General features: G+C 37.6%; 1 protein-coding gene across 1 annotated transcript in view; it reads right to left on the minus strand.

The window, feature by feature from the left end:
- Positions 1 to 619: 619 nt before the first annotated feature.
- The window catches only part of LOC122751467 (phospholipid-transporting ATPase ABCA3-like), a 196,592-nt gene continuing 183,744 nt past the window's right edge, over positions 620 to 13,467 (minus strand). The window contains exons 29-30 of the mRNA XM_043998534.1: positions 1,651 to 1,724; positions 620 to 742 (exon numbers count right to left, since the gene is read on the minus strand). Coding sequence (XP_043854469.1) covers positions 620 to 742; positions 1,651 to 1,724 — 197 coding nt within the window. The remainder of the gene's footprint in view (positions 743 to 1,650; positions 1,725 to 13,467) is intronic.

Raw genomic sequence — 13,467 nt, forward strand, 5'->3', positions numbered from 1 at the left:
TCATTCCCATTGAAGACTGTTGTAGATGTTCATTTAATTCTCTGATGGCTCTATAAAGAGCAGAACTTCTCCATGACTTCTCATCCTGTGCTATTATCATTCAGAATTCACCTAATATTATTTCCTTCCATGTGTCCAAAGACAAGGGATGTTGTCATTTAGCCTGATGCCTAGAAATTATGTCTATAATTATTACCAAAACAGAGTTATTAAGATTAACTGACATGACATGATGACAGCTCCATCACCTCAACTTATGTTTATCACACTCCAAGTCCAGAGCACGTAGAAATCAGCTAATTTTCTTACCTGCTAAATACTGCCATTCCTCATCTTCTCTGACTTGTTCTGGGAGGGAAAATTCATTGGTTTCACTGGAAAAGATTTTGAGCACTTCTGATTTCTCTTTTCATGCTGAACCCACGTCTACAAGGAGCTCCCAGACACCCCTAGACTACCCATAGAAACTCTCCTCAGTCCTCAAAGAAGAAAATGAACTCTTTATTATATTTGTACATGGAGAAACAGATATAGAATTGTTTTCCATCTACATATCAGATATAGGCAGCAGCTGTGGATGTGGTGAGGACCAGTGGTACAAGATTTCACCATTTTTTCTTTATTCATTAACCATGAACTCTGGCTTAGCAATACTCAGGAATACTTGCTCCAATGTGGTATGACTGACAGAATAGTCTTCCAAATGGTATTCCTCTTTGACTTTCTCCATGATACCAAATACCTTTGGGGCAATAAACAGTCAGTGTAAGGCTCTGAAAGACCTAGGGTGAAAGAGACCTTAATGTGCTCTTAAGTATGAATTGGGGAGGAGTGTGGATGTGTATGTGGTTGCATTGGTATGAAAGAAAGTAGAGGGGCAGCTAGGTGGTGCAGTGAATAGAGCACCGGCCCTGGATTCAGGAGGACCTGAGTTCAAATCCAGCCTCAGACACTTGTCACTTACTAGCTGTGTGACTGTGGGCAAGTTTTGCCCCACAAAAAAAAAAATAGAAAGTAGAACAGGCAAATGAGGGACAGAGTGGGAAAAGTATCACTTTTTCTCCCACTATTTATGGTCATGGAATGAAACAACAAATGAGAAGGGGAAGGAAGGTATGGAAATGAGAGAGGGAGAGGAGAGAGGGATGGAGGGAAGAAGGGAAGGAGAGAGAGAGACAGGGAGAGAGAAATGGAGGGAGGGAGAGGGTATTTTTTGTAAAATACATCCATCTAGGTTATGAGACACAGAACTTAGACATTTGGGCTCTCACTTTATATAAGGAATGCATGTCAAAATAAGATTTTTTTTCTTTTTTGACCTATTTCTGTGATTTTATTGGTACAGGAAACTCTGGGTAAGGAAACTTCCTTGACCAACCCAGAGTAGCAACTGTTTTGTAACTAAAAGTCTTAAGAGTTTCCTGGGATAATTAAGAACAAGAAATTCCAGAGAATATAGTCTTGCTGAATATCAGAGTGAAAGTTTTTCTCTCAAAGGGAAAAACAAATTCTTTCCACAGAAAGTGTCCCTGATAGATTTGAGTTTATTGCATTTTCAAATGTTTGAATGTCAATGTCTCATGACGTTCACCCACTGTGAGGTTACTATTTACCCTTTTTCCTGTGCCATTCAGTTAGCCTCATACTCACCTTTGCCCAGCTAAGATTCTCACTGGGAATGCAGTACCGGAGCATTCTTTGATGCTTGTGTATCAGGGTGCTGCCTGAGAAAAAAGCAAGAGGCTCTTTTGATGGACAGGGTTGGGGCATTTCCATGAAGATTAATTTTTATATCTAAAATAATTATTGTTATTCACACTAACAAACACAGCATATATGCATGAATAATTTAAATTATCTTTTTCTTTGGACTTATACATATATGATATTATTAATATAATATTGATTATAACAATATAATATATAAATATATATTTATTCTACCAAGTTATATTTTATTCTTGATATGTTCTCCATGAGATGCAAAAGGCTGGCTCCTGAATTTTAGGCACCAGGCAAGAGTAACAGAGAAGTGTAAATCAACTCTTTATGACTGAATGAACACTTTGAAAAAAACATTTGAAAATAACTGAATGAATACTTTGAAAAGAACACTAATCTTTTGTAATCCTGTGCATATTACAAGAATTTATGCCATGACAAAGTTCCAAAGCAATAGTTATGATTGTTTTCTACTGGCTACTTTCTATAAACCTTCTGCCCCTCCAGAGGAAATGCCTTTACATGTTTAAAAACTGCAAGTAACCCAAACCATTTACTGAGATTAGATCCTTGTACAACAAAGAATATGACTCAGAAGTATCTTCAGGACAGGAGAGAGGAGACAATCACATCTACTTAAGACAAATATGAGTTATAGGAAAAGCCATGTTTATAATTATTATCCTATATATGAAGGCTAATGGGAACTAGAATGGTTACAACAGCAATACTGGAGAAATCACTGAATATACCTGTTTTAAAACCTGGCTGCATTCCACTTAAAGATGTTTTAAAATTTTCACAAAGAAAAATTTGTGGCCCCTTAAAATGTTTTTCAAAATAAATTCAAAAGGGGGCAGCTAGGTGGTACAGTGGATAAAACACTGGTCCTGGATTCAGGACGACCTGAGTTCAAATCAAACCTCAGATACTTGACACTTACTAGCTGTGTGACCCTGGACAAGTCACTTAACCCATTCAAATAAAATAAAATAAATTCAAAAGGTGCTTGTAGTCTAAGAGTGATTAATGGATAATTTCAAGTATTTTAATGCAGATTAAGACAGAAAACTAGAGTGACTAGGTGGCACAGTAGATAAAGTGCCAGGCCTAGCATCAGAAAGACTCCTCTTCCTGAGTTAAAATCCAGCCTCAGATACTTACTAGCTGTGTAACCCAGGCAAGTCACTTAACCCTGTATGCTTCAGTTCCTCATCTGTAAAATAAGCTGGAGAAGTAAGTGGTAAATATTCCAGTACCTTAATTTTTAAAAAAAATTTTTTTTTGGCAAGAAACATTTATTTTATTATTTTCCAGTTACATGTAAGGGTAGTTTTCAACATTCATTTTCATAAGATTTAGAGTTCCAAATTTTTCTCCCTCCCTCCCTCCCTTTCCTCCCCCTTCCACAAGATCACAACCAGGTTATATATGTACAATCCACAAGTGCTCTTTTTATCAGTTCTGTCTATGGGGGTGGATAGTAAGCTTCCTCATTAGTCCCTTGGGATTGTTTTGGATCATTGCATTGCTGAGAGTATTTAAGTCATTCACAATTGCTCATTGAATAATACTGCTGTCACTATGCACAATGTCCTCCCAGCTCTGCTCACTTCACTATACATCAGTTCATGAGTCTTTCCAGGTTTTTCTGGGATCATCCTGTTTGTCATTTCCTATAGCACAAGACCATTCCACCACAATCATATACCACAGCTTCTTCCATCATTCCTTAATTGATGGACATTCCCTTGATTCTCAATTCTTAGCCACCACAAAGAGTTGATATAAATATTTTTTGTACAATTTTCCCCCCTTTTCTCTTTTTCATGATTACTATTTGTTAACTGTTTCCCTTCCATCCTATTCCCTTCCCCATGATATTTATTCTATTATCCATCTTCTTTCATCCTATCCCTCTTCAAAAGGGATTTGCTTCTGTCTGTCCCCTCCCCCAATCTGCCCTTACTTCTTTTGCCCCTCTCTCTTTATACCTTTCTCCTACTATTTTCCCGCAGGGTTAAAGAGATTACTCCACCCAATTGAGTGTGTACTTATTCCCTCCTTGAGCCAATTCTAATGAGATTGAGGTCTTTGAGCCAGCCAATTCTGATGAGTGTTAGGCTCATTTACTGCCCAGATTAAATAGATTACTCCACCCAGTTGGGTGTGTGTGTGTTAATCCCTCTTTGAGGCAGCTCTGATGAGTTTAAGGTCTTTGAGCCTTTTCTGATGAATGTAAAATTAATTTACTGCCCTGCTCCTCCCCTAGCTCTTCCCCCACTCCATAAATCTTTTCCTGTTTCTTTCATGTAGGATTTCACCTCTGCCCTTCCCCCTCCCTTAGTGCATTCCCCTCACCACTCAATTTAACCCTAAAGATGTCATCCTGGTGCAGCTAGGTGACACAGTGGACAGAGCATCCATCCTGGACCCAGGGGAATCCCAGCCAAAACCCGGCCTCAGACACAAGACTGTCACCCACTGCATGACCGCAGGTATATACGTTCCCCAACTCCAATTTTTATGATTCTCTAGGGTCTTGTATTTGAAAGTCAAATTTGCCATTCAGTTCACATCTTTTCATCACAAATACCTGAAAGTCCTCTTTTTCATTAAAGTCCAATTTTTTCTCTGAAAGATTATGATCAGTTTTGCTGGGTAGGTAATTCTTGTAATTGTAATCCCAATTCCTTTGCCCTCTGGAATATCATATTCCATGCCCTCTGGTCCTTTAATGTAGAAGCTTGCTAGATCTTGTGCTATCCTGACTGGGGCTCCACAATACTTGAATTCTTTCTTTTTGGCAGCTTGCAATACTTTCTCCTTGACCTGAGAGCTCTGGAATTTGGCCACAATATTCCTAGGAGTTTTCCTTTTGGGATCTCTTTCTGGAGGTGATCAGTGGATTCTTTCAATTTCTATTTTAGCTGCTTCTTCTAGAATATCAGGGCAATTTTCCCTGAGAATATTTTGGAAGATGGTGTCTAAGCTCTTTCCTTGATCATAGTTTTCAGGTAGACCAATAATTTTCATATTATCTCTCCTGGACCTATTTTCCAGATCAGCAGTTTTTCCCAGAAGATATTTCACATTGTCCTCTATTTTTTTATTCGTTTGGATTTGCTTTATTGTGTCTTGGTTTATCATAAAGTCACTGGCTTCCATTTTTTCAATCCTAATTCTTAGGCAATTATTTTCACCAGAGAGCTTTTCCATTTGGCTTTTCAAGCTGTTATTTTATTTCTCATGTCTTTCCTGCATCCCCCTCATTTCTCTTTACATTTTTTCCTCCACCTCTCTAACTTTATCTTCAATGTCCTTTTTGAGCACCTCTATGGCCTGAGACCAATTTCATATTTTTCTTGGAAGCTTTAGATATAGGGGCCCTGACATTGACATCTTCCTCTGAGGGTGCACTTCGATCTTTCTTGTCACTAAAGAAACTTTCTATGGTCCTCACCTTTCTCTGTCTGCTCATCTTGCCTTTCTTTTACTTGACTTTTAGCTCCTTAAAGTAGGGCACTGTTTCCAGACTGCAATATCCTAAGCTTCAGAAGTCCCAGATGGTATGATTTAAGGAGGATCAGGTTCTTCACTGGCCTGGCCTGTTCCCTGGTCTGTAGATGACCCCAGACCAACTTGCTAATCAACCAGCTTTGTGTGTTGTGATTGTCAGCTCAGATGAACATGTGCCCCTCCCCCACCTGGGCCACTGATACACAAGCCTACCTCTTGGTTCTCAGCAGGAGTGAAAAATCCAAGTTCTGCCTTAGCACCAGCATAGATCCCTGTAGTCTCCCCCCTGCCAAGATCTCAGCCCTCTCACCAGACTGTGAGCTTAGTTCCATACAACACTGGTGCTTCACCTGATTAAGAGTTTCTGGGGGGTCTCCTTCTCTGGTGAGGCCTTCTTGGGACTGGATCTGTGTCAGGGTGACTGTGGGGCTGGGCTCCACTCCTGTCTCAGCACAGCAGCTCCCTCCTTCTGCCCTTCCAAGCTGTTCTTGGTTAGAAGATTTTTTCAGCACATTCTTCTGTGGGTTTTGCTGCTCGAGGCATTGTCCTATGGCATTATTTGCATGTTTTTGGGAGAGATCATGTCATGAGTTTAAGAGCTCACTGCCTTTCCTCTGCCATCTTGGCTCCACCCCAGAAGTTGATCATTCCAGTATCTTTGCTAAGAAAACCTCAAATGGGGTTATAAAGAGTTGGACATGACTCAAAAGAATGCCTAAGTAACAAAACAGAAAATTAGGTAAAGAGTGAGAAAGAAGTATATTAATTGAAAAGAGACTATAGGATTGGAAGTAAGGAGAGGGAATTAACAGAGTTAGTTCTCTTCCTGATCCTGTCCCATGTTGAGGAGGAGGTAAGGAACCTGAAAGGGTAAATGGGCCCCACTACCCCAGAAAATGGGAGTGCTGAATACAAAGTAGGTAATAAAATTAAAGGTATGATAAAGCTGTTGATGTAAGGGAATTTATTTATTTGTTTACTCTTCCCTCCTGTAACCCTCTCTCCCTTCTTGCCTTCCTTCCTTCCTGCCCAGCAAAACTAAGTATAGTCCTTCAGGCTGGAAAATGGATATTTAATGAAATAGATTTTTAGAATTCCTGATAAAAAGAGAAGAGCTAAATAGAAAATTCAGCCTTCAAAAACAAGACTCAAGAGAAGCACAAAAAGGCAAATAGGAAAGAGAAATCAGAAGGGACTCAATAAGGTTAAATGACTGCATTCCTATAGGGGAAGATGATACTTGTAACCCCTAAGATTTTATCATTTTAAGAAATCAAAACTATTTATACTCATATTAAAAATGCTCTAAATCTCTGTTGATTAGAGAAATGCAAATTTACACAATTCTGAGGTACCACCCCACACCTATCATATTGGCTAATATGACACTTGACACTTACTAGCTGTGTGACCCTGGGCAAGTCACTTAACCCCCATTGCTCCACAAAATAACAAAGCAAAACTATACTGGTGGGGTGGGACACCTCAATATTTCCCTCTCAAAACTAGATAAATCTAACCAAAAAATAAATAAGATGAAATTAAAGAAACAAATAGAATTTTAGAAAAGTTAGATATGATAGGGCTCTGGAGAAAAGCTAATGGGAGTATACAGTTATGTACCTTTTCTCTAAGGAGTACATGATACCTACACAAAAACTGACTATAAAAGGGCATAAAAACTTCACAACAAAATGTATAAAAGCAGAAATATTAAATGCATCCTTTTAAGACCTTACTGCATTCAAGAAAAGTCTGTGAAAATATAGATTAAAAATTAATTGGCCTAGCTGTGTGCCCCTGGGCAAGTCACTTAACCCCAATTGCCTCACTAAAAAAAAATATAAAAAAAATAATTGGAGGGGCAGCTAGGTGGCGCAGTGGATAGAGCACCAGCCCTGGATTCAGGAGGACCTGAGTTCAAATCTGGCCTCAGACACTTAACACTTACTAGCTGTGTGACCTTAGGCAATTCACTTAACCCCAATTGCCTCACCAAAAAAAATTAAATTAAATTTAAAAAAATTAATTGGAGGGCAGCTAGGTGGCGCAGTGGATAGAGCACCAGCCCTGGAGTCAGGAGGACCTGAATTCAAATCCAGCCTCAGACACTTAACACTTACTAGCTGTGTGACCCTGGGCAAGTCACTTAACCCCAATTGCCTCACCGAAAAAAAAATAATAATTGGAAAGTAATTCTAAAGAGTAAGAATAAATGGGTCAGAAAACAAATCATAGAAACAATCAGCAATTTCATTAAAGATAATGATAGCAATGAGACAATATACCAAAATTTATAAAAGGCAGACAAAATAGTAGTTAGGGGAAATTTTATATCTCTAATGCTTGCATTAATAAAATAGAAAAAGAGTAGATCAATTCATTGGGCATATGGTCTTAAAAACTAGAGAGCAGAGCACAGGCCAGGCAAGTGCAGAATGTGCCTCTCCTTAAATCATACCTCTCCTTAAATCATACCACTTGGGACCCCCTGAAGCTTGGGACAGTCCGTCCTAAAAGCAGTGCCCCACTTTAAGAAGGAATTAAAAATCAAGAAACAGGCTAGTAAAATGAACAGACAGAAAAAGATGCGAACCATAGAAAGTTTCTTTGATGACAAGGAAGATCAAAATACACCCTCAGAAGAAGATAAAAAAGTCAAAGTTCCTATATCCAAAGCTTCCAAGAAAAATATGACTTGGTCTCAGGCCATGGAAGCACTCAAGAAGGACTTTGAAGATGAAGTAAAAAAAAAAAAAGGTAGCGGGAAAAGTAAGATATGTAGAGGAAAAAATGGAAAAAGAAACGAGAGTGATGCAGGAAAGTCATGAAAAAGAAGTCAACAGCTTGAAAAGGCAAATGGAAAAGCTCTCTGAAGAAAATAATTGCTTAAAAAATAGAATTGCACAAATGGAAGCTAATGACTTTATGAGAAATCAAGACACAATAAAGCAAATCCAAATGAATGAAAAAATAGAAGGCAATGTGAAATATCTCCTTGGAAAAACAGCTGACCTGGAAAATAAATCCAGGCGAGATAATTTGAAAATTATTGGACTACCTGAAAACCATGATCAAAAAAAGAGCTTACATTTTATGGCAGAGTTCATCCCACTCACACTGACAGTTATTATTACTATTTCCCTCCATCTTATTTACCCCCTTTGTACTTTTTTCCCCTCCTTTCACCCTATTCCTCCTAACCAGCATTTTGCTTCTGACCACTGCCTCCCCCAATCTGCCCTCCCTTTTATCAGTACCCCTCCCTTTTCATTACCCTTTTCTACCCTGCTTCTGCCCTCCCTTCTATTAGTGCCCCCCTTTTCCCTTACCCTTTTAATTCCCTAAAGTTTAAGCTAAATTTCTTCATCCAAATGAGCATATATGTTATTCCCTCTTTGAACCAAATCTGATGGGAGTAAGTTTGAAATAATGTTTGCCCCTCCCTTCTTTCCCTCTATTGTAATAGGTTTTTTGAGCCTCTTCATATGATGCAATTAACCCCATTCCAACTCCCCTTTCCTCTTCTCCCCAAGTACTACATTTTTTCACCCCTTAGTTTTCTATATATCATCACATCAAAGACAATTTATATTTATACCCTCTATGTATATTCCTCCTCTCTGCCCAAATAGAAATACAGTTCTCAAGAGTTATAAGTATTATCTTCCCATTTAAGGATGTAAAGAGTATAAACTTATAGAATAACTTTTTTCTTGTTTACTTTTTTATACTTCTCTTGAGTCTTGTATGTTAAGATCAAATTTTCTATTCAGTTCTGGTCTTTTCATCAGGAAACCTTGAAAGTCCCCTATTTCATCGAATGTCCATCTTTTTCCCCTGAAAGAGAATGAGCAGTTTTGTCTAGTAGTTGATTCTGGGTTGCAGTCCAAGCTCCTTTGCCTTCTGATATCATGTTGCAAGCCTTCTGATCCTTTAATGTTGAAGCTGCAAGGTCCTGTGCAATCCTGACTGTGGCTCGATAATATTTAAATTGTTTCCTTCTGGCTGCTTGCAGTATTTTCACCTTCACCTGATAATTCTAATTTGGCTACAATATTCCTTGGAGTTTTCCTTTTGGGGTCTCTTTCAGGAGGTGATCAGTGAATTCTTTCAATGATGATTTTATCCTCTGATTATACAATATCAGGACAGTTCTCCTTGATAATTTCCTGGAATATGGTTTCTAGACTCTTTCTGATCATGGCTTTCAGGTAGTCCAATAATTCTCAAATTATTTCTCCTGGATCTATTTTCCAGGTCAGTTGTCTTTTCAATGAGGTATTTCACATTTTCTTCTATTTTTTTCATTCTTTTGATTCTATTTGACTGATTGCTCGTGTATCATGGAGTCATTAGCTTCCATCTGTCCAAATCACATTTTCAAGGCATTGTTTTCTCCAGTAAGCTTTTCTACCTCCTTTTCTATTTAGCCAAATCATTTTTTTTAAAGAATTATTTTCTTCAGTCAATCTTTGCGCTTCCTTTTCCAAGCTGCTGATTCTTTTTTCGTAATTTTTTTTTTTTTGGTGTGGCTTTCATTTCTCTTCCCATTTTTTCTTCTACCTCTCTCAATTGATTTTTAAAATCCTTTTTGAGCTCTTCCAAGAAGGCTTTTTGTTTTTTTGACCAATTCATCTTTCCTATTGAGGCTTCACACGTAGGCAATTTGAGAGTATTGTCCTCATCTGAATTTGTGTTTTGCTCTTCCCTGTTGACACAGAAGCTCTCAATGGTAAGCACCCGTTTCTGTTTCTTACTCTTGTTGTGGCTTTTTTTTTAAGTTGAGGTCTTCTCCTGGGGTACAAAGGTCACTGTTTCAAGCTTCTTGTGCTGGGGGATAGGGGCTGTGTCACTGGCTTTCTACTCTGAGGCCTCTGTGGCTTGTGGATTCCTCACCACTCTGGGCTTGCTCCCTATGCTTGCTCCTGGTGCTGGGATGGCCCAGCATAGTCACACCTGTCCCATGGGTGGCCCTCCAGTTGGCAGCCTGCTCTCTCAGCTGGTGCTGGCAAATCTCATAACTGGCCTGATGTGCCACCAGCTTGCTGAGCCTATAGCAGAGTGGAATAAAAAACAGAATCCTACAATATGTTGTTTACAAAAAACATTTTTCAAGCAGAGAGATATACACAGAGTAACAGTAAAAGGTTGGAGCAGAATATGTTATGCTTCAGCTGAAGTAAAAAAAAGGAGGGGTAGCAATCCTTATCTCAGATAAAGCAAAGATAAAAAGAGATCTAATAAAAAGAGATAAGGAAACTACATCTTGCTAAAAGATAGGATAGATAATGAAGTAATAGAAATGCTAAACATGTATGCACCAAGTGGTATAACATACTGTTAAGGGCTAAAATTCTAGCTAAACTGTCTAAAATATATAATGAGTGGTCACCAATAAATTATAACCTTTAGCAAGAGTTAGACTTTTAAGCATTTATTATGGAGAATAAGAATTTGGTAAAGAGAGAGAGGAAGGCCTACATTCCTCTATCTATTAAAGGGAGAGCACATTTCTAGCTCCGCTCTCCACCAGAGTCCCCAGGAAAGAGAGCAAGACAGAGCGCCCAGCTACCCCTTCCTCCTCCCACCAGCAAACGTCACTTCCTGACACCAAAGAAAAGACACATGGTCTTTCCCTCAAAGACCTTCCTTTCATGGTGGAACTTTTCTACAATAAGTCTCCAGCAGGTGGCGTCATTCCAATCATTACAATACAAATTCTTAGAGGAGAAGTTAAATGAATTAGAAGAGGAAATAGACAGCAAAACTATACTAGTGGGTGATCTGAACCTTCCCCTCATAGAATTAGATAAATCTAACAACAAAATAAAAAAAATAAGTTAAAGAGGAGAATAGAATGTTAGAAAAGTTAGATATGATAGAAGTCTGGAGAAAACTGAATGAGGATAGCAAGGAATATACCTTTTTTTCAGCGATACATGGCACATATTAAAAAATTGATGCTGTATTAGGGCAAAAAACCCTCATAGTCAAATGCAGAAAGGCAGAAATAGTAAATGCATCCTTCTCAGATCATGATACAATAAAAATTACATGTAACAAAGAGTCATGGAAAGGTAAACTGAAAATTAATTGGAAACTAAACAATCTCATCCTAAAGAATGAGTGGGTCAAAAAACAAATCATAAAAATAATAAATAACTTCATCCAAGAGAGTGACAATAATGAGACAACATACCAAGCCCTATGGGATGCAGCCAAAGTAGTGCTTAGGGGAAATTTTCTATCTCCAAATGCTTACATGAATAAAAAAGAGAAAGAGGAGATCAATGAATTGGGCATGCAACTTAAAAAGCTAGAAAAAGAATAAATTAAAAATCCTCAATTAAATACTAAAATAGAAATCCTTAAAATCAAAGGAGAAATTAATAAAATTGAAAGCAAGAAAACTATAGAATTAATCAATAAAACTAAGAGCTGGTTTTATGAAAAAAACAATAAAATAGATAAAATATTGGTTAATTTGATTTAAAAAAAGAAAGAAGAAAACCAAATTTACCAGTATGAAAAATAAAAGGAGTGATCTTACCACCAATGAAGTGAAAATTAAAGCAATAATTAGGAGCTATTTTGCCCAACTGTATGCCAATAAATTTGACAATCTAAATGAAATGGATAAATATTTACAAAAATACAAACTGCTGAGGTTAACTGAAGAGGAAATAAAATCTTTAAATAAGTCCATATTAGACAAAGAAATTGAACAAGCCATCAATGAAGTCACTAAGAAAAAATCTCCAGGGCCAGATGAGTTTACAAGTGAATTCTACCAAACATTTAAAGAAAAATTAATTCCAATACTATACAAATTATTTGAAAAAATAAGTGAAGGCGTTCTACCAAATTCCTTTTATGATAGAAATATGGTGTTGATACCAAAACCAAGCAGAGCCAAAACAGAGAAAGAAAATTATAGACCTATTTCCCTAGTGAATACTGATGAAAAAATCATAAATAAGATATTAACAAGGAGATTACAGCAAGTGATCACCAGGATAATACTTTATATACCAGCAATACAGGACTGGTTCAACATTAGGAAAATTATCAACATAATCAACCACATCAATAAGAAAACTAACCAAAATCATATGATTATCCCAATAGATGCAGAGAAAGCCTTTGATAAAATACAGGACTCATTCTTAATAAAAACACTAGAGAATATAGGAATAGATGGAGCTTTCCTTAAAATAATAAGCAGCATCTACCTAAAACCATCAGCAAACATTGTATGCATTGGGGATAAATTAGAGCTATTCCCAATAAGATCAGGGGTGAAACAGGGATGTCCAATATCACCTCTATTATTTGATATTGTACTAGAAATGTTAGCTTTAGCAATAAGAGAAGAAAAAGGAATTAAAGCAATTAGAATAGGCACAGAGGAAACAAAATTATCACTCTTTGCAGATGATATGATGGTATTTTGATGTTTAAAATCTAAATTGTGGTCACCTTAAATCAGAAGCTTCAGCACCAGTCTTTGGGCATTAAACATTTATTAAAGCATAGAGGTATTCACAAGGCATTAGGAAAAAGAAGTCCTACCTAGCCTAGAGTTCCAGCCTGCTTGGGTTCTTCCTCAAGTCCTCCTCCATGAGCCTGCTTTAATCAGGAACTCCTAGCAAGCTATTTGTGGAAGCTTTTTTATAGATCTGGAACAGAGGCGGTCCTTACACACTACTTCAAGGTGATTGGTTGGCGTCATCCAAATCCATTGGCTTTGAAGGTGTTCTCAAGTTGAGTTCACAGTCTAGTTTCTGAGAACAATACCTTCTTAAGGGATAGCCAGGTGTGATTACAATCCAATTAACTTGAAGTGGGTTTAATCAGCAGTCAATCACTCTCACTTGATTCAATCAGTATAGATTAATCTCCAGGTGGGTCTTTGAGTATTTGCTAAATCCCATTATTTCATCACATCCCCCCCCCCCTTTGTTTCTTCTAGGAACAGGTGTTCCTAGATGAAACAGCAAAAAAAGAATTAAGTCTTTGTAAGTCTTTTCTCAGATCTCTTGTCTTCTTGGAGTGGTAAGATGTCATCAGGAGGAAGCTGGATTCTGGTCTGGAAAGCTGGATTCTTCTTCTTTAACTGAATTGCTGGATTTTTTACTAAACCATAGCATAGCATCAATTATCAAATTTAGTACATTCCATTACATTATGCTTAGAGAATCCTAAAGAATCAACTAAAAAACT

Source organism: Dromiciops gliroides, chromosome 1 (genome assembly GCF_019393635.1).
Source record: "Dromiciops gliroides isolate mDroGli1 chromosome 1, mDroGli1.pri, whole genome shotgun sequence".
NCBI classification, from domain to species: Eukaryota; Metazoa; Chordata; class Mammalia; order Microbiotheria; family Microbiotheriidae; genus Dromiciops; species Dromiciops gliroides.